This window comes from Podarcis melisellensis (assembly GCF_964234715.1).
Source record: "Podarcis melisellensis genome assembly, chromosome: W".
Taxonomy (NCBI): Eukaryota; Metazoa; Chordata; class Lepidosauria; order Squamata; family Lacertidae; genus Podarcis; species Podarcis melisellensis.
In genome coordinates this window covers 19132618-19159564 of record NC_138535.1, presented here as the reverse complement: position 1 = coordinate 19159564, position 26947 = coordinate 19132618, and the positions used below count along the sequence as shown (strand labels likewise).

General features: G+C 46.9%; 1 protein-coding gene across 1 annotated transcript; it reads left to right on the top strand.

Annotated features, from left to right (window-relative positions):
- The first annotated feature begins 899 nt into the window (after window positions 1-899).
- On the top strand, window positions 900-26320 carry LOC309361158 (splicing factor YJU2-like). The gene is given in 8 exon segments (XM_081896122.1): window positions 900-1110; window positions 15365-15465; window positions 23497-23560; window positions 23563-23613; window positions 23617-23646; window positions 24750-24884; window positions 25062-25243; window positions 26178-26320. Coding segments are annotated over 8 exon segments (633 nt in total). The 5' UTR covers window positions 900-1086; the 3' UTR covers window positions 26224-26320.
- The last annotated feature ends 627 nt before the right edge of the window (window positions 26321-26947 follow it).

Sequence of the window (26947 nt, the reverse complement as noted above, 5' to 3'; positions counted from 1 at the left end):
TGCACTAAATTTTATTCCTTTATTGATAATTGTTCTCATTGTTCCACTGTAAACTGCTCTTAAAATTTTTGCATCCATTTTGTCATATAAGGTTTTGCCCCTGGCTATGATGTGTGATTTGATGGTGGGTTTGGGTTGGCCCAATGCAAAAAGTGTGAGGATCCATGAGGATCCATGCTTCGAAACCATGTTTTTGGGCCACAGTGTCGCCAGGAAGCTGTGGTTCCGTGATTTTTGTGGTGCATGCTGTGCCCATGGCCGTACAATTTGATCTGATGGTGACTTTGGGCTGATCTAGTGCAAAAATTATGAGGATCCATGTTTTTTAACCATGTTTTTGCTCCACTGCGGCCCCACGAAACAGTGGTTGCATGATTTTTTTGATGCTGCCTACAAAGTAAGATATGGTCTACAGTAACATGGTGGTTTTATTTAATTTGAATGAAAAAAATCATATGAATTCATGAGGATCCATTTAAAAGCAGCTGGATCCGCCTTTTACCCTTTTCCGGCAGATGCCAACAACCTATAAGCAAACATGTCCAAAATTCCGTGCATATTGTTCTCCGCTTTTCTTCTTTGTCTTCTCTGGGGTCGTGTTTTTCAGCCATCACCCTCAGGGGAAATGGACAAACTCTCCACCAAAGGTCAGATCCGGAACCTGTTTGTGGTGTCGCCTCAGAACTCCTTGAGAAAGCAAGAAAACCAGATTGCGCACAGCAAATTCTGGAGATCACTGGCACCCCCCTTTTATGAATTCTGTCCCGCTTGAACGACTCGCTCCTCGTTCGGCAGTGAACCTACAAATGTTCGCAGAACCGCGCTTTTCCCCGTCGCCCCGGAACCAAAACGTGCGGGGTCTCGTTGCCTTTAAGTGAAGGACAACGCATCGCACGCACGCACACTGTACGCTCTAGGAGGAAGAGATTCGGTGATCGGAGGCTTTGGGCTTTCTGACGGACCGACACCGGGAGCCAATCAGAAAGCGCCAGGAGCTCCAGCTGGAGAGGGCGCGCTTGCAGCCAATCACAGGCGGGAAGAGGCGGGGCGGAGTGTAGAAATCCCAGCGACAGCTGAAGCGGTGAGATGTCGGAGAGGAAAGTGTTAAATGTTAGTGGAACGGGGGGGGGGGCTGTGGCGTCAGCGGTCAGTTTAGGGGTCTACCTCATAAGGTGGTTAAGATGAAAAAATGAGGGTCCCCCCAAACCAGCCACAATGAGGGTTGGCTTGAGGGGGTTGGGGGGGGAGATCTGTGGGGTTGATCCAGGGCCCCCGAGAGGGATGTGGGGCTGGGAAGGAGGGAAGGGGATGATCCTCCTGGTGGGGGAGGGGAAGAAAGGCCTCCCCCCTGGAGGGATGTGGGTCGAGGTCTGCCCCCCAGGAGAGAGAGAGGGAGGACAGAATCGGGGCCTTGTCTCCTGGGAGTCCCTGGGGAAGAAGGGGGCCCTGGAAACTGGACCTGGGGGTCCCTTCCAACTCTAGGATTACAGTGGTCCCTTGATTCTCAAACTTAATCCTTTCCAGAAGTCCGTTCCAAAAACAAAGGGTTCCAGAACCAAGGCACGCTTTCCCTGCCCCTGTTTCCCTTCTCCCATTGATCCATAAAATGAAAGCAATAACCAATATACTGTACTATAAAATAAATAAGACAGTATTGTATATGATAAAAATGAAGAAAAAAAAAATCTTACCTGCACTGATGATGGTCATTGTTTGGATGGGGGGCTTTTATCCATTTCTGCAGTCAAAAAATCAATCAATCAGGAGCTGAACTGGGTTCCACACAGTCACAAAAACAAATTAACCGATAAAGCCTCAAAAATAAATAGCACAAACAAAAGCCCCAAACTTAATCCATTCCAGAAGTCCATTTTACTAAGAAGGTACCTTTTTTCATATGTGGTGGACCTGCCCTAAGGTGAAAGGCTTCTGGGAGAAGATTTATAATGAATTGAAAAAAAAGTTGAAATATACATTTATTAAGAAACCAGATGCCTTTCTTCTTGGAATAACAGGTTTAGAATTGCCCAAGGAAGATGGTAAATTATTTTTGTATGCCACAACTGCTGCTCGAATTTTACTAGCTAAGAATTGGAAGACCCAGGAAATACCAACAGTGGAAGAATGGCAGATGAAAATGATGGAGTTTTTGGAGCTAGCCGACATGACTGGAAGAGTCCGCGACCAGGAGGAGGACGAGTACCAGGAAGAATGGAAGAAATTTAATGATTATTTAGCTAAATATGTTAAGTTAAATTAGTTGGAAAAACCTTGCAAATACCGGACAGGCTTAGGACTACAATATGTATTATGTGATGAATCAATATGTTTAATACTGAATTGGGAAGAAAGAAAGATGTCAAGAGATAAAGTTAATTGTGATGGCCTGGGAATCCAATTCAGAGGCTGAACCGGAGGAACCCCAGCCTGCTCAGGAGTCCCCGCCTCCAGGGCCGGCTGAGCTGGGGCAGGGCCTTGGATCTGAAGCGCCTGCACCTGTGCCTGATCCTCAGGAGCAGGCACCAGGTGATTCCACTTTGGCTCCGGAGGTGATTGAGGACACAGTGCCTACAGGTGCGCCTCTCCCAGCCCTTTCCTTCCAGAGTTCCCGTCCCCGCCCGGCTTCCTGCTTCGGACCCCGCCTCGCTCTTTGTGAACTGTTTCCAGACTCGTGACCCAGGACCGGACTTTGACCACACCAACGGTAACCTTCCCCCCAGGACCAGCACATTAATTTTATAAGAACACTGATTTGGAAAACCATTAAAATGATATATATTGAAATCCCACCAGGGGGGTACAAGGAAGTCACTAAACAATGTTAATTAGATCAAGGTTTAAAAAGGCTATGATCTATGTTTGTTTGTTTATTTGTGTGTATTTGTTTAAATTTTTGTGAAAAACTAATAATTATTATTTATTTTTTTAAAAAAGAAGTCCATTTGACTTCCAAAATGTTCGAAAACCAAGGCACGGCTTCTGATTGGCACAGGCGCCCCGGAAACAATAGCTGACAGCCACATCAGATGTTCGGCTTCCAAAAAACATTCAAAAACCAGAACACTTCCCAAGGCATTTGAGAACCAAGGTAACACTGTATATGGTTCTGTGTTATTGGATAGAGAGACATGTGTGGTTGGAGGGATGAAGAGGAGAGGTCTGTCAGGGTGGGCACTGGGAAACAGCGGGGCTGGCAATCAGTTAATAGGGAGCCCCTGGTTGGGGTGGGGGAGAGAAGCCTACCTCGCAGGACTAGGGCACTTTGATTGATTGATTGATTGATTGATTGATTGATTGATTGATTTGAATCTGGGTTGCTACTTCACTGGCTTTTCTGTGCTCATAAACCCAAGTTCAAATCTTAGGAAGGACCCTCCTTGAGACCCCGATGAACCATCCAGACAATGCTAGTGTGATGGGATAATGAGCTGCTTGTGCGTAAAAGCTTGATCCCTCCTGGCTTTGGCTGGTCAGCCAGCCTGAGTCACTAACGGAGCTCCCAAAGCATGACTCCGTTAGTCGCTGGTAGAATCCGACAGTGGGCGTCTACGGAACTTACTCCAACATAAAAGCTGTTTGACGCACATGCGCCTCCTGGACTCTCTGCGTGACAGTTTCCGGCAAAGGGTGGGAACTCCTAAAGGGGCCCTTGTTACCTCCTCACTGTTCTCACTGGAAGTATCCCAGAGCCTCCCCTCCGACTCCCTTCCCGTCGGAACTCCTGCTCTCCCCCTGCTGGTTCCCTCTTCTGCTGCAGAGTCTCTCCTATTCTCCTGGAGCCCTTCCGCCACCTGTTCTTCCGATGGCAGTTCCCTGACATCCACCTCCCCCCTAGGGCCCCCTTCACCCCCTCCCGCCTCCTCTCCCACTGGCGGTGAGGGCGGAAAGCCCCTGAAGGAACTCTCCTCGTCGTCCGAGGATTCAAACACTTCTAGCCACGGCTTACCGTCTCTTTCTCCGTCTTCCTCTTCTTCGTCGGAGTCGGTTTCTTCACCCACCCCTGACTCTGGGAACCCTTCAAACTCCCCTTCCTCATCGGTGATCCCAAAGTGTTCCCTTCTAAATCGAGCCACGGGTTGCGGTTTTTTTGGGAAACGCTGATGAAATGTTTCTATTAAAACCTCGTCATTGACTACCTCTGCTGGTACCCAAGTATTTTCCGACTCTACTTCCCCCTCCCATTCTACCAGATATTCCACCTGATTCCCCTTCCACCTGGAATCAATGATTCCTGCCACGTTCATGTCGCGTTCTCTCTCTTCTATTACGGGCGTTTGGGTGACCTCTTTCTCACGCTCCCCCCACTCACGTCCCTCTCGGTGCGGCGACAGTAATGACCTGTGAAATACTGGGTGCAACTTCATATGACTGGGCAGTCTGAGTTTGAATGCTACTGGGTTGACCTGCTGTATGACCTCAAAGGGTCCCAATCTTTTGGGTCTCAATTTCTTACTCCCTCCCTTGAACGGTAGTCCTTGGGTGGATAGCCACACCCGGTCTCCCACCCTTATAGTTTCACCTTCCCTCCTATTTCTGTCTGCTTGCTTCTTATATTCTTCCTTGGCTTTCTCTAAGTTAAGTTGAAGCTGACGGTGGATCGCTTCCATCTCTTCAACAAAATGTTCCGCCGCCGGCACGCTCCACCTCTCCCCTCCTTCTCCTGGAAATGCCCGGGGATGACACCCATAATTTGCCAGAAAGGGACTCATCCCTGTGGACACGTTCTCCGCGTTGTTGTAGGCAAATTCTGCCAGAGGTAACTTATCTACCCAATCATTTTCTCTGTCTTTTACATAACACCTCAGGTATTGTTGTAAAATCCCGTTTGCCCTTTCCGCTTGCCCATTCGTTTCTGGGTGCCGGGCAGTTGAAAAATTGATTTCTACGTGCAGTAAGCTCATAAGTTTCCTCCAGAACCTGGAAGTAAACTGCTTCCCTCTGTCGCTGACCACCCTCAAGGGGGCGCCATGCAACCTGAAAATATGCTTTACAAACAACTTGGCGGTTTCCTCCGCTGTGACCGCATGTAAACAGGCTATAAAATAACACATCTTAGTTAATAGATCTACCACCACCATGACAGCTGTTTTGCCCTTGGATTTTGGCAGGTCCGTCATAAAATCTATGGATACTGCCTCCCATGGCCTTTCTGGTGTGGGTAAGGGTTGTAATAGCCCCGCTGGCGCCGCCCTCTCCCCTTTCGCTTGCTGGCACCTGTCGCAACCCCTGACATATTCCCGTACATCCTCCCTCACCTTAGGCCACCAAAACTCCCTGGTAACCAACCACATGGTTTTGTGCTGTCCAAAATGCCCCGCGGTGGGGCTGTCAAGCAACTGCTTGAGTACTCTGCCCCTCAGTTCCCCATCGGGTATGTACAGTGCCCCTTTGTAATACAACGCCCCGTTCTTTTCTTCAAACCCCCCTGTGTTCTCCTCTGTCCTCCTGAGTTCTCTGAGTTTCTCTTGGGCGTAATCATCGTTCTCCGTACCCTCTAACAGTTCTCTCTGCCCCACCAATGCCGCCCCACACACCCAGCGGTCTTCAGGGATTACATGCCTTGCCTCAGGCGCTCCCTCCCCCTCTAAGTACTCAGGTTTCCTGGAAAGAGCGTCCGCCCTTATGTTCTCGGAGCCTGGCACGTAACGAATCTCAAAGTGGAATTTGGAGAACTCCTGGGCCCATCTTACTTGTCTCTGGTTCAGCACTCGGGCTGTTCTCCAGTATTCCAGATTTTTGTGGTCAGTTCGGACTTGAATCTTGTGCTGCGCCCCAATCAGCAAGTGCCGCCATCTCCGGAATGCTTCATGAATGGCGAGCAGTTCTCGGTCGTATACTGTGTAGTTCCTCTCGGATTTGTTCAACTTCCGCGAGAAGAATGCACACGGTCTCCATTCAGACGTATCTTTTCCCGGCTGGAGAAGCACGGCTCCCACCGCTCGGTCTGACGCGTCAGTCTCCACTCTCATTGGTTGCTGTAGATCTACATGCAAAAGTTGCTCTTCCGACGCAAACGCCTGCTTTAAGTGTTCGAACGCCCGCTGCGCTTCTTCCGTCCAAACAAATTTTTTCTTGCTGCTAAGACAATCTGTGATGGGCGCTGTTAAATGGGCAAAGTTTTTGATGAACTTCCTATAGAAGTTTCCAAAGCCCAGGAATCTTTGCACGTCCTTCTTGGTCTTTGGTGTTTTCCACTCCAGTACCGCTTGAACCTTGCTGGGATCCATGGCCAATCCCTTGTCAGACAACCGGTACCCCAGGAATTCCACCTCCCTGGTATGAAACTGACACTTCTCCAGTTTCACCCACAGCCGATTTTCTCGCAGTTTGCTCAGTACTTCTCTTACATCTCGCACATGCTGCTCCTCATTTTCTGAATACACCAGGACGTCATCTAAGAACGCTGCACAGTTCTTGTAGAGCAATGGCCCCAGGACGTGATTCATGAATGATTGAAAACAGGCCGAGCCCGCTTGTAATCCGAAAGGCATAACCAAGTACTCAAAAGCCCCCAAGGGGGTGAACATAGTGGTCTTCCACTCATCCCCCTTTCTCACACGTATCAAGTTATATGCCCCCATAAGGTCCAGTTTGGTAAAAATTTTCCCTTTTCTCACCCGTGTCAGAATGTCATCAATTCTAGGCATAGGGAAAGTCACTGGTTCTGACACTGCATTTAGGGCTCTGAAATCACATACAAGCCTGGGTTTACCCGTGTTTTTTTTGTCCACAAAGAACACTGGGCTGCCCCCCACCGTGTGTGACTCTCTTATGAAACCTCGCTTAAGGTTCTTGTCAATAAACTCCCTTAACTCCTGCATCTCACTGTCTGACATTGCATACAGCTTGCCCACTGGCAATTGTGCTCCTGGGAGTAAGTTAATTTGACAGTCAAAGGGTCTGTGCGGGGGCAGTTTATCTGCTTCCTTTTCGCTAAAGACGTCAATCAAGTCAGCGTATTGTGGTGGCACCTTCCCCTTGTCCATCACTTCCATCCCTGCTAGAGTGGCCCTGGCCCCTGCCTGAGCCTCTCCCTCCTTGCAGTGTTCTAGGCAATGTGCTGATCCAAAGGAAACCACTCTCTGATGCCAGCCTACTAGCGGATCGTGTAGTGCCAGCCAGCTCATTCCCAAAATAATAGGAGCTCCTCCCAAGGTGGCTACGTTAAACGCTATCAGTTCTGTGTGTCTTGCCACCCTCATTATCATTGGTACAGTCTGTTGGCTCACTTCTCCTCCCAACAGTTCCCTCCCATCAATCGTGGTAACCTGCAAAGGCTTACTTAATGGGATAGTCTGTATCTGGTGTTCGGCTGCAAACTCCTTACTCATGAAATTACAGGAGCTGCCTGAATGCAATAGCGCTTTTATCTTTAGTGGGTGTCCGTTTGACAGTTCCAGCAACACCTCTATCACAAGCGCTGGTCTTGGAGGTTCCGGCGTGGGCACATTCACTACTCCCTGGCCTGGCTGCTGTGCCCTGATGTTGGCAGCCAGGCGTTGGCTTTTACTTGCTCCTGAATTCCTTCTTCCTCCTTCCCCCCAACAGTTCCCGCCATCCCTTGCCATTCCTTCCTTTGCGGACAGACTCTGGCAAAGTGCCCTGGCTGTTGGCAGAGATAACATCTCTTGGCACTCTTTCCCTCCTTCTTCCGCCCTTCACTGTTGTTTGAAACTGCGAGCGCGCTGTTCCAAGTTCCATCGGCTCTGCTGGCGGGAAAGGCTGCTCCGGAATCTCTGGAATGCGGAAGTCCTTCCAACGTTCCCCCTTTCCTTCCCGCTTTTCCAAAGCTCTTGCCTCCTGGCATGCTCCTATGGACAGCGCAGATTTAGTCAGCTGGTCCATAGACTCCGCCCTAGGCGCCCGGGAAAGTTCATCTTTCACTGCCGGAGAGAGCCCTTCTTCAAACAGCATTTGAATGGGTTCACTCGCTATATTCCACCCCAGTCTATGTATCAGCATGGTGAACTCAGTCCAGTACTCACGTACAGATCGGCTCCCCTGTTTACACACCATTAACTGCCTGCGCACCACTCCCTGCTCAATCTCGCTGGAAAACATCAGGTCCATGGCGCGAAAAAACTTCATCGTGTCCTTTAAGATTTCATTGTTGGCTGCCATCAGGGGTCTAACCCAGTCCTTCGCCCCTCCCTCTAGATGGCCAATAACGTACACCACTCTAGAGTTCTCATCGGGGAAGTCATCAAACAGTAGATTGAGAGCATATTGCATCTCTGTTCTAAAGGCTTGATAGTTCCTGGGATCCCCCCCAAATTTCTGCACCAATCCAGGCACCTTTCTGGCAAGTGGGGTGGTTTTCCCCTTATCCGCATCTTGAGCCCTCCTCTCCTCAAGCCTCGTCGTTTGCAACGCGAGCTGGACCTCCAACGCCCTGTACCTTTCTTCCAGGCTTGGACCCGCTCCAGCTCCAGCTCCTCCGGTTCCGACTGGTTCGCTCATGATGCCCTCTGCTTGCACAAGCTGCTTTCAAAGACTGTCAGATTGCTGTGATGGGATAATGAGCTGCTTGTGCGTAAAAGCTTGATCCCTCCTGGCTTTGGCTGGTCAGCCAGCCTGAGTCACTAACGGAGCTCCCAAAGCATGACTCCGTTAGTCGCTGGTAGAATCCGACAGTGGGCGTCTACGGAACTTACTCCAACATAAAAGCTGTTTGACGGACATGCGCCTCCTGGACTCTCTGCGTGACAGTTTCCGGCGAAGGGTGGGAACTCCTAAAGGGGCCCTTGTTACCTCCTCACTGTTCTCACTGGAAGTATCCCAGAGCCTCCCCTCCGACTCCCTTCCCGTCGGAACTCCTGCTCTCCCCCTGCTGGTTCCCTCTTCTGCTGCAGAGTCTTTCCTATTCTCCTGGAGCCCTTCCGCCACCTGTTCTTCCGATGGCAGTTCCCTGACAGCTAGGTTATTCATTTGTATTTTACAAAGCGGTTTACAAACAACAAAGCAGTAAAACTGACAGAAAAAAACACAGTTTGGAGTTTACAGGGTTAAAACTCCTTGGTGTCCTGTATCTGGGAGGGGCCTAACGCAGGGCCGTACGTCACAGGCTTTGTCCGTCTTTGTGAGAGTTGCTTTCACTTTAGACTGAAAGAAGCAGCAGAGAGACTGCGTGTGCTTTTAGCACAGAAAGATGCCGGAAAGTTCTGATGGATTTATTGCTGTGTAAATAAACATTTTTAGAGATAGCAACGAACTGTCTCTGGACTTGATTTATCCCTCTATCTCACACGGACGGCAGGACCATTGCAATTCTGCTTTCCTGCCCAGGTCAGCCTCAAGCAGAACTACGCAGGGAAGCGCTGACTGGACGGCAGGATTTAATTGCCAAAGGTTATGGCTCTTCCGTGTTTCCTGCCAAGTGTGAGGAGGGAAGAAGGCTGCCAGCTTTGAGCTGCTTTGAGCTCCTGCCAGGAAGGGCAGTGGGAGACGCTGGTGGAGAGCGGAGCCAAGAGGAGGCTGCTTCGGAGGACCAGCTAGCTGGCAACGCGTGAGTACGCTTAAGCCCCGGGGGGAGGAAGATGGCTGCTGCTCAGCCACAGCAAGGCCATGAGAGCTACAATATCCCCTTCGAAAGACTCAATGGGGTCAATTGGGAAGACTGGAGTAAGCGCATGTACTACTGGCTGGAAGGAAAGCAGCTATGGGAATGTACGCAGGCCGATCCAGTTCTTGCCCAGCCCAGTGCTGCAGCTGCAGAGGTTGAGAAGTCTGCAGGCACAGTGGAAGCTTGTGAAGCAGACGTGGCTGATGCTCTAGAAAGAGAGCAAAGGGTGCTAGCCATTTTAAGGGCCAGCGTTGATGCTTGGCTGTTGCCAAAGCTCAAAGGGAAGAAGCCCTGGGTCGCGTGGCAGACACTGAAGACGGCATGTCAGGCCGCAGTGGGAGCCAGACCAGAGGGGGCTAGAGGATGCCCAGAGAGAGCACCAAGTCCAGAGGGGGCTGGGACTGTTCCGGGAAGCTGTTTCTATGCTTCAACACGTCTGTGTGATGGTCCGGGAAAGAGGCTGAGAGCTGGGAAGAGGAAGGCAGTAGCAGTCTGTTCCTCAGGCAGCTGGGCACCCAGGAGTGGGGGTGCAGGCCGATCCAAGAGCTCTGAGAAAGCCAAAGTCTCCAAGAGTTGTTTGTGCTCTGAGGCGAAGCCCAACAGCGAAGGGCATTGTTCTGCAGAGGCTCTGGAATGCAAGGTCAGCCACCTGCTAAGGCAGATAAGCGACGGTTCTCAGACGGCGAAGCGTGAGAACACCAGCAGGAGCCTTGCAACCATGGCAACCATGAAGGACCCTGACACTGGCAGAGGCCCCGGTGGGGGTGCGAGCGTCGCCATGGCAAACTTGGAAGACAGCCAGAGAGCCACTTTATCTTTTGTTGTCGATACGGGAGCGACCCACAGCCTGGTGCCATCAGGGGGGCTCCTGAGAAATTGCAAGAAAGTTAAAACTGGACGTTTTGTCTCGATGGCAGATGGCTCTAAGAGACAATTAACTCAGACTGGTTTTTTATACTGTCCCTTTATAGATCACAAGGTGCAAGCTTTTGTGGTCCCCGAGCTTGCACATCGTCTTTTAAGTGTATCAGCTCTGATTGCTGATGGTTTTGATGTGGTGTTTACTAACAATACGTGTTATTTCTACAGGGATGGGAAGAAGCTCCACAGTGTTGAGGGGAAGGACAGGCTCTTTCTGGTGCAGATGCCTGTCACTGATGCTACTGTTGCAGAGTCCCCTGAAGAAGCACAAGTGCAGTGTGCAAATGTACCACCACACCATGATTGTTTACATTTGTGGCCTCGCAGGTTTGGGCATGCAGGGTGGTCATATGCTAAGAAAGCCGCAGAGAACACAATTGGATGTGGGTTCAAGGCATGTGATAAATACTTAGATTGTCAAGCTTGTAAGCAATCAAAGATTACAACATGCACATATCCCAGGTCAGAAAGGAGGACCAGCAAACCCTTTGAGCTGGTTCATGCAGATTTATGTGGTCCGATGCAGGTAGCTTCTTTAAGTGGATCGAAGCATGTTTTGGTTCTGATTGATGATTTTTCGAAACACACCTGGCTGTTTACACTTAAACACAAGTGGGAGGTGGCTGCACTGATCAGGGATTGGATCACAGCGGTAGAGCTGCGTTTCTCCACCAGGGTGGTTTCCTTTCAACCTGATCGGGGGGGGGGGCGGAGTTCACAGGTTCTGCACTGCAATCTTTCTTCAGGCAGAAAGGTATCAGTCATCAATTGACTGCCCCCTACAGTCCGCAACAGAACGGGGTTGCGGAGAGAAAACATCGCACCCTACAGGAAGCAGCGAATGCAATGCTGGCAAACTCGGGTCTGCCACAGCGCTTTTGGGCCGAGAGTTATAAGACAGCATGCTTTGTTCACAACAGGGTGTTTAATTCAAGTGTGGGAGACACACCCTACTTTCTGCTGCATGGGAAGAAACCCAAAGTGGATTTCTTGCGTGTGTTTGGCTGTGAGGCTTGGGTCCTCATTCCAAAGGCCACTCACAGAAAGGGTGAACCAAGATCTAGGAAAATGATCTTTGTAGGCTATGAGCCGGGCTAAAAGGCGTGGCGTTTCGCATACCCTACTGGCAACCAGTCTAAGCTGCTTATTAGCGGAAGTGCTGAGTTTTGCGAGCAGAGTGGTTGGAAACGTCTTCACGGGAACCCGGATGTTCTGTTTGACTCAGATGAGGAAGAGGAGGAGGATGAAGCTGAACCTGTTGCTGAGGTGGACAGTCCACAGCCACAGAGTCCAGAACCGGGATCTCCAAGGCAGAGGCTTCGAACCTCTCCAAAGGGAAGTCCCAAGACCCCTCCACAGGTCTCTGTCAAGTCTGAGCCAAAGAGTGAGCCATCCTCGCCTGCAGACCCAGCTGTGAGGCCTAAAAGGCGCAGCAGGTCAGAGGGGGAGGTTTCTGACATAGGGGATGGTGTGGCTGGCCCAAGTGAATCAGGCGCAGTTCCAGAGTTCACGCTGAGAAGGTCAGCAAGGTACGAAGCCACTAGCGTCTGGGTAGGTGTGGCTAGATGTGAACCTGAATCCTTTGAGGATGTTCAGAAGTTGCCTCAGGAAGAAGCTAGCAAACGGCATGAGGCGATGCAGAAGGAGATGAACTCAATGGAGTCTCTTGGTGTGTTCTCACTGACACAATTGCCGGCTGGCAAGCAGGCTGTGAGTTGCAGGTGGGTTTACCGTCTTAAACCCACAGAAGCTGGAGAACCACAGTATAAAGCTAGATTAGTAGCCCGAGGATTCACACAGAAGAAGGGAGTCCACTTCACAGAGGTCTATTCGCCGACCTCGAGGGCCGAGACTCTGAGGACGCTTTTAGCAGTTGCTGCACAGAGAGGTTGGAAGGTGAACCATTTTGATGTGGATGTTGCCTACCTGAACTCAGACCTCCAGGAGGAGTTGTACATGCTTCCTCCTCCAGGGTTTGAGGTCAGTGGGCCAGGCATCGTGTGGCGGTTGCACAAATCCATCTATGGATTATGCCAATCTGCCAGAAAGTGGAACATGTGTCTGAATGAAGCCTTAGAAGAGCTAGGCTTCAGGAGAAGTGTTGCGGACAGCTGTCTTTACCTTAAAGGTTCAGTTGAGATGCAGCAAGCTGCTCAGATTTTTGTTGATGATATCTTGATCATGGCACAGACAGGTAAACAAGTGGAGGAGTTTGCTAGGGAGCTTGGAAAACAGTTCCAGCTCAAGCAGCTTGGAGATGTCAAGTCGTATCTAGGTGTAGGGATCACGAGAGCAAGAGATGGAAGCTTTTTGCTCAGCCAGAAAGGTAAGATTGAACAGTTGCTTGAGAAGTTCAGGATGTCTGAGTGTGCAGGTTGCAGAACATCCATGGAAGTTGGATACGTGAAAGAATGTCAGCAAGTAGAACGCACTGTGTTCGAAAATACTGAACTCTTTCAGTCAGCTCTGGGTAGTCTGCTGTATCTGTCACAGTGGAGCAGACCAGACATAGTGTTTGCTGTCAATCTGCTCAGTAGAGAGGCTTCAAGTCCTAGTGTGCAGGCCTGGAATGGTATGAAACGGGTGCTACGTTACCTGCAAGATACCAAAGACTTTTGCCTCAAGATGTCAGCTGAGGGTGGTGTCAAGCTGACCGCCTGGGTGGATTCAGATTGGGCTAACCTTGAGGACTGCAAATCAGTGTCAGGCCTAGTGGTGAAGTTTGGGAACTCGATAGTTGGGTGGAGGTCCCAGAAGCAAAGTCTCATAGCGCTTTCATCTACTAAAGCTGAGTTCAGTGCGCTTTCTGAGGTTTGCAGAGAGCTGGAGTTCTATGCGTGTTTGGTCCAGGAACTTTGTGGGGAACATTGTCTTCCCATCGTGGTGCACGAAGACAATCAACCGTGTCTCAAATTGGCCGAGACAGCGCAATTCAAGGCCAGGACCAAACATCTGGACATACGTTTTCAGAATGTGTGTCAGAGCGTTCATGAGGGGCTAGTTGCTCTAAAATACTGTCCCTCAACCAAGAACCTCGCTGATGGCTTCACGAAGCCATTATCCTTCCAGAAGCATGAGGAGTTCTGTGAAGGTCTGTGTTTGGGGTGAGCATTTTTGCTTATTTCCCCAGATGCAGGACAAGAGGGAGTGTGTAGTTTGGATTTTACAGGGTTAAAACTCCTTGGTGTCCTGTATCTGGGAGGGGCCTGATGCAGGGCCGTACGTCACAGGCTTTGTCCGTCTTTGTCTGTGAGAGTTGCTTTCACTTTAGACTGAAAGAAGCAGCAGAGAGACTGCGTGTGCTTTTAGCACAGAAAGATGCCGGAAAGTTCTGATGGATTTATTGCTGTGTAAATAAACATTTTTAGAGATAGCAACGAACTGTCTCTGGACTTGATTTATCCCTCTATCTCACACGGACGGCAGGACCGCTGCAACTCTGTTTTCCTGCCCAGGTCAGCCTCAAGCAGAACTACGCAGGGAAGCGCTGACTGGACGGCAGGATTTAATTGCCCAAAAAAATTGTAAAATTAAAATACTCAAACAGATTCAGATAACCTCCACTTTCTGTATGTCCTTATAGCATTTACATCTCGTTTCCCTAAGAGACCTGGTTCTTCCCACCCCCATTTTATATCATTTATTACTGCTTTTACATCACTCCTTTCCTCCAAGGAGCTCAAGATGGCATACTGATTTGACCCCTCCCTCCCCTGAAGAAGATTAGGCTGTTGGCATCAGCACTGTGTTACCAGCACAGAAATGACCTCTCCAAGCAAAAAGGGTAGGATGTGAGTCTGGAGGTCCTGGGCTGGGTCCAAAGGAAAGGAAAGCAAGATGCTTGGCTGCAGGAGTTGCTGGAAGGAGGAGTACAAGGCACAATCCAAGTGCCTTAGGGACTTGTGAATTTGTGTAGGGATTACTCCTGAGCCTTTTCTTCTCCTGAAGATGTCCCACAAGGCAGTAGAGGTTTAGAACCAGGGTTTTCCTTCTCCCAGATGGGCTCTCTTCCAGCAATTCCTGCAGCCCAGCTGGTGCCAAATGTCTTGCTCTGCTTTCCTTTGGGCCACATCAGCGAGGCTGACGGGGGGTCTTGTCATCTGGGCCGCCCAGGACCTCCAGACACACAGCCCAGGCTTGTGCCCTGGGGAGATCTCTTGCATGCTGCTAACGCAGCAAAAGCAATGCAGGAGGTAGCAGTTACAAGTTAGCAGACTCTTCAGCCATAGCAGCCGCTCTGATTCTCCAGCAGTTTGACTTCACCCCGAAGGCACAATCTATGATCTCTCAAGACAGATAGATGTCAACACATGTGACATCAGGTGCAAGGCAGGTAGAGAGATGGTTTTCAATATACAACCAGGAGCCTTGAAGTGCACTCCCAGTTGGCAAGGGAAATCTGGCTTCCTCAACTCCCTTGCTCAGCCAACACCAGTGTTATGCATGGTGCTTTTGAAGACACCGTGTGGTCAACTGGTGAGCAGATTTCTCAAGCAGAACCTAAAAGGTTCACCACTTCTTGCTGCAAGAGAGAACAAAGAGCCCAAGTTCACTGTACCAGCTTCATGTCAGAGGAGCAAATTTCAGCCAGTCTCTCCAGGGCTGGGAAATTGGGATAGACATGGTGAGAAATAAATAAGGAGCTTGAAAAGCAAATTGACCGGAGAAGCTTGCGGAACAGAGAAGTGGCTGGCCCTGTCCCATTTGGGATGGAGGTAGTGCTAAGTTGCTTAGTAGGTTTTTTTGAGCTACTGGAAAACAGGTGTGATTTTGTGACCACCAGCTCCTGGGCACTGCCAAAGTTTGTAGTGGGCGCTGCAAAAGCCTGCATGAGAATGATCTGCTCTTTCATCTGACCCATCTTTTTTCCTTGTGTCCTAGAAATACTACCCTCCAGACTTTGATCCATCTAAGATCCCCAAGCTTAAACTTCGAAAGGACAGACAGTATGTGGTCCGACTGATGGCACCTTTCAACATGTGGTAAGGAAGAATGTTGTGCGAGACCCTTTTTCCCCCCTGAGAATTTTTGGGCCTTATTGGCTCAGTTACATCGCCAGAGCTTTCTGTGTGAAATGATTTAGTTGTGTGGAAGGTGTTTGTTAGGAATTTAATCTTGTTTTATCTGCAGGGTTGAGAAAGGTGAAAGGCACTTGGATCCTCAGGAATTTGTTGGTGATGTTTTCTAGGGATTTAAACCCATTCTCAGCTCTTGACCCTTTGTAAAGGTTCTTGGTTGGCTTGCCTTATATTTCACCTTTCCTTGTATCCAACTATTTGATTAAAAATTTAACAGCTGTTTTAAGCAGCTAGTCCCCATCTTGAGGCCTCAGAACAAGGGGGAGAAAACATGTATGGAAAAGTAAGTTACTAGTTCTTATTATACTCTTTTCTCAGTCATTGTAAAAGAGGGAAATAGTGTAGCCTTATTAGACTTTACCGACTGGTGGGGTCTGCGTTGCTCCCAGGAGGGTGAAAGGAAGTCAAATGACACCGAAATTGATTCAGAGAAAGAGTTTATTCTGTTCTCCGGATAGCAGAAGGAACTTGCGTGGTCAGTCCACAGCAAGTCCAAAGAAATGAGAAATTTCATGCAGTATATATATCCTCCAGGCACCCTCTCCCCCCTTCCCCAGGAATCCAGCCACATCAGCTTATACACACAGGCTGACATCACAGATGTTCCTGCTCCAGTACTCTTGACCATAAAAGGGTGTTCCTCTTCCTGTACTCTTGACCATAAAAGGGTGTTCCTGTTCCTGTTCCTATACTCTTATCTTGGAGCAAGAGGTCACCAACTCCTGGCGCCGTTCCTGGGTGGCTGACAAGGTTTGTGCCTCAGTGTAAGATAAGACCCAGATGCGTAATCTCTGCTCCACTTTGGAATGGACAAGGCCATTCATTGGGCATCACGGACTGATAAAGGAGAGAGCTTTGAGCACTTGTTAATACAGCTGGGTTTGGGCTCAAGAGCTCAAGTTAAAACATTTTAGAAATGCTCCCTTGGAGAAGGAAAAATGCGGATTTTGGGGCCCGTTTCAGACTGACTGCCCAGTCAGGTTTTAGGTTTTGGAAACCCATTCCTTCAATAGGAGTCTCCTGAGCACCCTTCACAGACTACAGCCCCCAAGATGAGTTGGGATGAAGCCATGTCTCTTAAAGTGCTGTTGCACCAAGGTGGAACTAAGCTATGCATCCTTAAACAAAAAAATTAAAATGCTTTATTATTTACAATAATAAACCCAAAAAGTTCAAAACCTAAAAAGATTCCATTCGAGATATAATAAGAAGAAAGAACCAGATGTGAATGTAATAATTGAGATTACAGTTTCTGGTCTAATAAATAATAATAATAATAATAATAATAATAATAATAATAATAATAATAATAATAATAATAATAGTGGTTATTATTATTATTATTATTATTATTATTATTATTATTATTATTTATACCCCACCCATCTGGCCTGGCCTCCCTGAAGGAATGGGTTTCCCAAACCCAAAACTGACTGTGCAGGCAGTTTGAAACTGCACCAAAATCCCTATTTTTCCTTAGCTAAAATCCATTAACTTGAGCTCTGAGTCAATGTATAAACAAAAACCCGGCTGTGCTCAAAGCTCTCTCCCTTATCAGTCTGTGGCGGCAATGAGTGACCTTGCCAAGTTCCAGTAGAGCAGGGATGATGCGTCTGTGCCTTATCTTATATCCTGACCACAAAAGACGCACAGACCCAGTCTGGGAACAGCGCCATAGGGTGTTCTTGGAGATGGTGACCTCTTGCTCCAAGATAAGAGTAGGAACAGGAATATCCTTTTATGGTCAGAAGTATAGGAAGGAATACCCTTTTATGGTTAAGAGTGTCGGAGCAGGAACATCTGTGATGTCAACCTGCGTGTACAAGCTGACATAGCTAGATTCCTGGGGAAGGGAGAGAGGGTGCCTGGAGGATATACCGTATTTTTTGCTCTATAAGACTCACTTTTTCCCTCCTAAAAAGTAAGGGGAAATGTGTGTGTGTCTTATGGAGTGAATGCAGACTGTGCAGCTATCCCAGAAGCCAGAGCAGGAAGAGGGATCGCTGCTTTCACTGCGCAGCAATCCCTCTTGCTGTTCTGGCTTCTGAGATTCAGAATATTTTTTCCCTTGTTTTCCTCCTCCAAAAACTAGGTGCGTCTTGTGGTCTGGTGCGTCTTATAGAGCAAAAAATATGGTATATACTGCATGAAATTTCTCATTTCTTTGGACTTGCTGTGGACACACCACACAGGTGCCTTTCTGCTGTTCCGGAGAGCAGAAATAAAGAACTCTTTCTCTGAACCAGCCCTCGGTGTCATTTGACTTCCTTCCTCCTGTCCGGGAGCAACGCAGACCCAATCAGTGAACCCCAGTAAGGTTACATCCCCAGCCACTCTGGGTGGCTTCCAACAGGATATTAAAAACACAATAAAAATCAGACATTAAAAACTTCCCTAAACAGGGAAGTAATATAGGGTTATAATACTCACAGCAATCTGTGTGGATTTACGTTTTCTTGTACCTTATTACATCAATACATATACAGTACTGCATTTTTCAGTGAAAACATTCCCAGGCTCTCTTCTTTCCCTTACTTTTACCATACTTGTATGTTTAACCATATTTACAATATGCTAGACTTACCGTATTTTTCGCCCTATACGACGCACTTTCCCCCCTCTAAAAATGAAGGGGAAATGTGTATGCGTCCTATGGGGCGAATGCAGGCTTTCGCTGAAGCCTGGAGAGTGAGAGGGGTTGGTGCGCACCGACCCCTCTCGCTCTCCAGGCTTCGCGCAGCTCTCTGCAAGCCGTGGGAGCCCGGCACCGGGCTTCCACGGCTTGCAGATAGCTGTGCGAAGCTCGAAGCCTGGGCGCGCTGAGTTCCCACGGGGCTCCCACGGCTTGCGGAGAGCTGCCTGTTCTGGGGGCTGGGGTCGGGGGAAGCTCAGGCTTCACCCACCCCAGCCCCGTGCCTGGGGGGGGAAAATTTTTTTTTTTACTTTATTTCCCCCCCCCAAAAAAAACTAGGTGCGTCCTATGGGCCGGTGCGTCCTATAGGGTGAAAAATACGGTAGTTATCTACAGGTGAAACTCGGAAAATTAGAATATCGTGGAAAAGTTCATTTATTTCAGTAATTCAACTTAAAGGTGAAACTAATATATGAGATAGACTCGTGACATGCAAAGCGAGATATGTTAAGCCTTTATTTGTTATAATTGTGATATTATGGCGTACAGCTGATGAAAACCCCAAATTAACAGTCTCAGAAAATTAGAATATTAAATGAAATCAGCAAGGAGCTTTGGAAAAATTGTCAGCTAAAATTGATTTAAACACTACAACTACCACCTCTAACACACAGGCCATTGATCGGTTGCTGCAGGAATCTAAACTGACAAGAAAAATTGCTGAGGAAGCAAAAGAGAAGGTGTTGGCGGTAGAAGAAAAGATACAGGCAATCAACAAACAACTAGAGAACCATAAGGCACAATTGTCCTTAACTGAACTTAAAGATAAACAGACCAATTTAAGGATCAGGGCGGTACCAGAATTGGAAGAAAATAATCTGAGTGAATTTCTGACACAGGAATTTGAAGAATTCTGGGGCCTTGATCCAGATAAAGACTTTAAGATAGTGACTGCCTTCAGACTTGGCAAAGGGGGAAGAAAGAACAGGGTAAGAGACTGTTTGATTACACTCAGATCTAAAGAAGAGAGGGATAAAATATTGAGCCTCCACTACCAGAAATCATTGGAAATAGAGGATTCAAGGATAGAAATTTTTAAAGATATTCCAAAACATCTATTGGACCTTAGAGCTAAGTACGGAGACCTAGTGTACCTGCTAAGAAGAAACAGTATTATTTTCAGGTGGGAGTTCCCCCAGGGCCTGTCTTTTACTTACAAAGGGGGAAAGGTGAAGATAAGATCAGAGGAGGACAAAGTAAGATTTCTGAAAGATCACGAGGAAGATCTACAAAAAGAGGCAGAGGAAAAAGAACCGAAGATACCAAGACCAGGAGCTTTGGACCCAGCAAAGTTACCATTGGGACTGGATAAACCAGAGAAAGTGATACCACCCACAGATCAAGAACAACTATGAGGAGCAGTTGGAGGGAATACAGAATAATTTACACAATGTCTCTGCAGGTATTAAGTTGGAATATCCGAGGTTTGAACTCCCCAGACAAGAGGAAAAGAATTTTTCATCTATTGAAAAAGGAAAAATTGGACTTGATTTGCTTGCAAGAAACCCATGTGACCAGAACACATAGGAAAGTATTAATCAATAAAAGACTAGGCCAAGAATTTATCTCATCAGATAAAGTTTATCTGAACAAAAGGCCAAATTGATAGTTAATAACGTGGTGACAGAAGAATTTAAAATAGAGAAAGGGACATGACAAGGCTGCCCAATTTCCCCATTGCTCTTTATTTCGGTTCTGGAGGTTTTGCTAAATATGATCAGAAGGGACCACTTGATTCAAGGTATCCAGGTCGGAGTTAAACAATACAAACTTAAAGCCTTTGCAGATGACCTAGTACTGACATTACAGGAGCCAGCATCTAGCACTAAGAGGGCCTTAGAAGTAATCCGTGAATTTGGTCAAGTGGCAGGTTTTAAGTTGAATAAGTCAAAAACCAAGGTTTTGGAGAAAAATTTGATGCCAATAGAGAGGGAGAGGTTTCAGAAGGAGACAGGCTTAACATTGGTAAAGAAGGTAAAATACCTGGGGGGTGAATATGACCGCTAAGAATGTGAATTTATTTAAAGATAACTATGAGAAATGTTGGTCAGAAGTGAAAAAAAGATTTAGAAATTTGGTCGAATTTGAAGCTTTCCTTGCTGGGTCGAATTGCTGTTATCAAGATGAATGTATTGCCGAGAATGTTATTGTTATTTCAATCACTGCAAATTATTGATAAGATGGATTGTTTCAAGAAGTGGCAAAGAGACATATCTAGATTTGTCTGGCAGGGCAAAAAGCCCAGAATAAAATATAAGATACTTACTGATGCTAAAGATAGAGGGGGGTTTGCCCTGCCAGGCCTTAAACTCTATTATGAATCAGCAGCCTTTTGCTGGTTGAAGGAATGGCTACTTCTTGAAAATACAGATGTTTTAGATCTTGAAAGGTATGACAATGTATTTGGGTGGCATGCATATCTGTGGTATGGCAAGGTAAAAGCGCACAAGGCATTTAAAAACCATATTGTCAGGAAAGCATTGTTTAATGTCTGGATTAGATATAAAGACTTTTTGGAGAGTAAAACCCCAAGGTGGCTTTCACCCATGGAAGCGAAAGCTCTGAAAAAACTTAATATGGAGGCCAAATGGCCAAAATATTGGGAAATTTTAGAACAGGAAGGTGACAAATTGAAATTGCAGAGCTACGAGAAGCTCAAAGAGAAGGTGCGAGACTGGCTACACTATTTTCAAATAAGAGAGGTTTATAACCTGGATAAAAAAATTGGTTTCCAGGTGGAAAAATCAAAGTTAGAGACAGAACTGTTAGAACCCAATGCTAAGATACTATCAAGAATGTACAATTTGCTGTTGAAATGGAACACTGAGGAAGAAACAGTAAAATCTGCAATGATAAAATGGGCACAAGATATAGGATATAATATTATGTTTGCTGACTGGGAGAAGTTGTGGACCACCGGGATTAAATTCACGGCATGTAATGCCCTAAGAGAGAATATTATGAAAATGATGTATAGGTGGTACATGACCCCAGTCAAGCTTGCAAAAATATATCATTTGCCCGACAATAAATGTTGGAAATGTAAAGAAACTGAAGGTACATTCTTTCACTTTTGGTGGACGTGCCCAAGGATTAAGGCTTTCTGGGAGATGATCTATAATGAAATGAAAAAGGTACTTAAGTACACTTTCCTGAAGAAACCAGAGGCCTTTCTCCTGGGCATAGTCGGCCAATTGGTGCCAAAGAAGGATAGAACTTTCTTTATGTACGCTACAGCAGCAGCAAGAATACTCATCGCAAAGCATTGGAAGACACAAGACCTACCCACTCTGGAAGAATGGCAGATGCAAGTAATGGACTACATGGAAATGGCGGAAATGACTGGCAGAATCCGAGACCAGGGAGAAGAGTTGGTGGAAGAAGATTGGAGGAAATTTAAAATTTATTTACAGAAACATTGTAAAATTTTTGAATGTTATGACATTGAAATGAACTGAAGGGGTTCTAGCAACAAGGTAAAAAATAAGATTGGATTGATAATAGATAAATTAATTGGATATGAATTTGCTGAACTAATTTCTAAAAGGGATACAAAAAAGGGAGACGTGAGGAAGTCAGGAAAATAAGTGAATCAAAGATGAGAAATTAAAAAGAGGGATTTTTGCTTTTTCTTTTAGTGTTTTTTTTCTTTTCTGCTTTTCTTCTTTTTTTAAGTTAAATGTTTGTATTTTTTGTATTTTGTAACTTTGTATTTTTGTGTATGTGTTTTTTCTTTTTTCCGCTTGTTATTTCTAAAACTTAATAAAATATTATTATAAAAAAAAATATTAAATGAAATCAGCAAAACAAGGATTGCAAATAGAGCAATATTGGACCTCTGAGAATTACAAGCATGCTGATGTACTCAGTACTTGGTTTGGGCCCCTTTTGCATCAATTACTGTCTCAATGTGGCATGGCAAGGATGCTATCAGCCTGTGGTACTGATGAGGTGTTATAGAAGACCAGGATGCTTCAATAGCAGCCTTCAGCTCTTCTGCATTGCTAGGTCTCATGTCTCTCATCTTTCTCTTGGCAATGCCCCATAGATATGTGGTTCAGGTCAGGCGAGTTTGCTGGCCAATCAAGCACAGTAATCCCATGGGCATTGAACCAGGTTTTGGCACTTTTGGCAGTGTGGGCAGGTGCCAATTCCTGCTGGAAAATGAAGTCAGCATCCCCATAAAGCTCATCTGCAGAAGGAAGCACGAAGTGCTCCAAAATCTCCTGTTAAACGGCTGTGTTGACCCTGGACTTAATGCAGCACAGTGGACCAACGCCAGCTGATGGCATGGCTCCCCAAATCAACACTTCACACTGGACTTCAAGCATCTGGCATTGTGTCCCTCCCCATTCTTCCCCCAGACTCTGGGTCCTTGGTTTCCAAATGAGATGCAAAAGCTGCTCTCATCAGAAAAGAGGACTTGGGACCAGTGAGCAACAGACCAGTTCTTTTTTTTTCTTTAGCCCAGGCAAGATGCTTCTGACGTTGTTTCTTGTTCAGGAGCGGCTTGACAAGAGGAATATGACATTTGAAGCCCAGCTCCAGGATCCTTCTGTGTGTGGTGGCTCTTGATGCACTAACTCCAGCCTCAGTCCACTCCTTGTGAAAGTCCCCAACACGTTTGAATGGTCTTTTCCTGACAATCCTGTCCAGGCTGTGGTCATCCCTGCTGCTTGTGCAGCTTTTTCTTCCACACTTTTCCCTCCCAAAAAACTTTCCATTAATGTGCTTCGATACAGCACTTTGGGAACATCCAACTTCTTCTGCAATTACCCTTTGAGGCTTTCCCTCCTTATGGAGGGTCTCAATGATGGCTTTCTGCACAACTGTCAGGTCAGCAGCCTTCCCCATGATTGTGCTTCCAACTGAACCCATAGCAGGTGTTATGGATTGAATAGCTACTGCACCTTTTCACAATATTCTAATTTTCTGAGATTGTTAATTTGGGGTTTTTATCAGCTGTACGCCATAATCATCACAATTATAACAAATAAAGGCTTGACATATCTCGCTTTGTATGTCATGAGTCTATCTCATATATTAGTTTTACCTTTTAAGTTGAAATACTGAAATAAATGAACTTTTCCACAATATTCTAATTTTCCGAGTTTCACCTGTATTCCTCCAAAGCCCCAATATTAAGTAATAGTCATCCTAGCATCTTGTTCTCATACTGGCCATCCAGAGGCCCCAGTGGGGAATTATTGATATAAGAAGAAGCAACTGTTTAAACTGTCTAGGTGCAAGACCTGTGGCGAGTACATCTACAAAGGAAAGAAGTTCAACGCCCGGAAGGAGACGGTCCGGTCCAGAATGAGTCTTACCTGGGGCTTCCCATCTTCCGGTTTTATATCAAATGAACCCGCTGCCTTGCAGAAATCACCTTCAAGGTACGAGCTGTCTTCATCCTTCTTTTTCCCCTGTGCAGCTGAAAAACAAATAATGGAAATACACCATTTGCTGCATCAATGCAATAGCAAATTGGAAACACCGGTCAGTGGGAAAGCATTCTGCACTAACTGCAGGTTCTGGGTCAAGCACAAGGGAACCCCCAAATTGAGTGGCATTGCAGTGAACCAGACTTGAGGTAACCAGCACATGATGAAGAAAGTCCTTGTCCTTGAGGTGTGTTGATCATGCATTCCTTAGCACAGGATAATTACAGGTATCTCCCCACATATGCAGGGGTTACATTCTGGGCTCCTGCAGATAAGCAGACACCCTCTAAACACCCTCTCTGCTGCTTTCTCTCCAATCTGGACCAAAAATACTGTATCCAGAAATTGTGGATAATTAGAATTGAAGCTCTGGGGCCTGCTGGAGGCAGGGAGGCTGAGCAGTTTAAACAAAGCCCCACTGTGTCTCCAGACTTTTTGTGGCTTCCACCACCCTCACTGACGTTCTCTTCAGGCTCTGGGGAGGGTCTCCTTGTAAGCCGCATGGACTCTGCAGAGCTCTCCTGTCATTTCCAGCTTTGAATCAAATTATTTATTTCCCTGTACCGCTTGTATATGCGGTTGCGTGTGAGTCGATCGCGCGCAAGTGGAGGGACACCTGTACAAGAGAATTGCCATTTGAAGACTTTGTGATTCTGCCTCCCTGCTATGCATCCTAAATAAATTGGCAGTGTTTAATTATTTGTGTTCCTTTAGCTAACCATGGCTCAAGACAGCTTGGGCAAATAAAGTTTTTTGTTTAGTAAGAATGTAACCTGTCCTGCTGGGTCAGACCCCAAAGGTCCCTCAACTAGTCCAGCATTTTTCTTTCCCCAGTGGACAAACAGATGAGGGCTTGAAGGGCCAGATCCTCTCCTGCTGCGAGGAAAGAAGCAGCAGCTGCTGGATCAGGTTTAGCCCAGCATGCTGTCCTCACAGTGGCCAACCGTGCGCTCATGGTGCGCTCCCTGACTAGCAGTTGTGCACAGGCCAGGAGCAACTTGTCCTATGTGTCTCCCACTGAAATAGCTCCCTCTTGCTTCCTGTGTCCCTGTCAGACAAACCCCAAGAACACAGACTATGCCATGGAGCATGGGGCCACGCGGAACTTCCAGGCCGAGAAGCTACTGGAGGAAGAGGAGAAGCGCCTGCAGAAAGAGCGAGAGGATGAAGAGCTGAACAACCCAATGAAGGTATTTTCCGCCAGTCCCACGAGGGAAAACTTCCCTTTCATTTAAGTTCCTGTTCATCAATTGCTGTAGGTTGCTTTGAGTTAATTTGGTTAAACTAGTTAGTTTAATTGACAACAACAAAGGCGAGTGTAAGAATAACGAAGTAATAAAAAGATATGTTCCTGCTTTACCCCTAAGGTTTTGGAGAACAGGACCAAGGACTCCAAGCTGGAGATGGAAGTTCTGGAGAACCTCCAGGAGCTGAAGGAGCTGAACCAGCGCCAGGCCCACGTGGACTTTGAGTCCATGCTGCAGCAGTACAAAGACTATGAGGAGCAGCAGAAAGAACGGGAGCTGGAGGAGGACGAGCAGGAGACAAAGTGAGCCAGGGCTGCCTCACATACACCAAAACAGGGGGTGGGTTGCTAGTGCTGACAGTGGTGTGTGAATGTTTTATTGCTAACTAGGGGCTGCTACTCCTGCCTGCTTTGCTTGCCTAACCCTCTCCTTCCCCTTAGAGCTTGCCAGAAGCATGATGATGATGAAGATTATTTATACCCTGCCCATTGGCTGGGTTTCCCCAGTCACTCTGGACGGCTAACAGCATATATAAAAACTTAGTAAAACTGCCCCCCACCCCCGCTTATCATTTCCCCTGCCAGGCCTGCCCCCATGTTGGAGGTGCAGATGAGAAGGGCAGGGAGAACTGCAAAAAGCTTAAACCTTCTCATGCTGTCACCAGCCATCTTGCCACCTCTTCTGGCAATCTTGTTCCTTCCTGTGCTGCTCCTCCTGATGGAATAGCTCTTCATAATTTACTGGGTGGCAGCAGCAGCAGGAGCAGGTCCCTGAGCCGGCCCGGGAGGAGGGAGGTGGCTAACAGTAGCAGCACCAGCCAGTTGTGTTGCTGGTCGGCCAGACAAAGTGGATCCTGGAGGCAGGGGCCCTGGCACTGGGAGACTGAGGAGCCGATGGAATTTGTGGACAGCTGCAGCCCATCTGCAGTTTGCCTGGGCTTCCTATCCACTGCTTCTTGTCACACTGTTGTTCAGGGTTTCCCAAACTTGGGTCTCCAGCTGCTTTTGGACTGCAATTCCCATAATTCCTGAACACTGGTCCTGCTGACTAGGGATGATGGGAGTTGAGACCCAAGTTTGGGAAACCCTGCTGTAGCTCATCGTGCCACCTGCCTGTGGCCAGCTAGCTAGCAGCATGACTACACTTTTACATGTTTATTACATAGTAAAATTTAGAATTGCTTTCCACCCCCTACTTCCTGAACCCTGGTTTCCTTTGACAAAATCTTACCCTTAGAGCAGCTAGCAGCAATCTGAAATTTGACATGTGCACAATGAGCTAACCTGCTACATTCCTGTGTTCTGCCTGCTTATATATCACCCTGCCAGAACTATGCTGGAACAAGCTCAGAGCAGGAGGCTGCTACAAGACTCTGATTCAGAGGATGTGGACTCTGCTTCACGTCCTGCTAAGCTGTTTGCAAAAGTGAAGCCTACAGACATCCTGCAAGAGGTATTGTACGGAGAGGACTGTCCCATCACAGACAGGTGCATCCCCGAGATGCCCCCTGAGCCCCAGGCCATGTCTCTCTTTTTTTAAAAAAAAATATTTTTATTGAGTTTCTCTTAAAAAAAAACAAAAAGGAAAAAAAAACAAATCAACAAATTCAAAAGAAATATCCATACATAGCACAAAAATAACACCCATTACAGTTATTTGTCTTCTTCCTTGAATCTTTATATATTTAGATATTTAAACCTTTCCTCTACGCACCCATTGACCTCCTTCCTTCCCGATTTCGGGCTTCTTAATAAAAATTCTTTCTTTTTTCTGCAGCTATTAATTGTTAATGGTTTACGCGTCGTAAGACTTATATCAAACCTGCTATAGTTTTTAGGTCTCTATAGTTTCCTTCAATGTATACCATAAATTTATCCCAGTCACTAATAAACTTTGTATTTTTTTGGTTTCTGATTTTTTGTGTCATTTTTGCTAAATCAACATATTCATATAATTTTGTTTGCCAATCTCTGATCGTTGGGGTATTTGGACTTTTCCAATTTTGT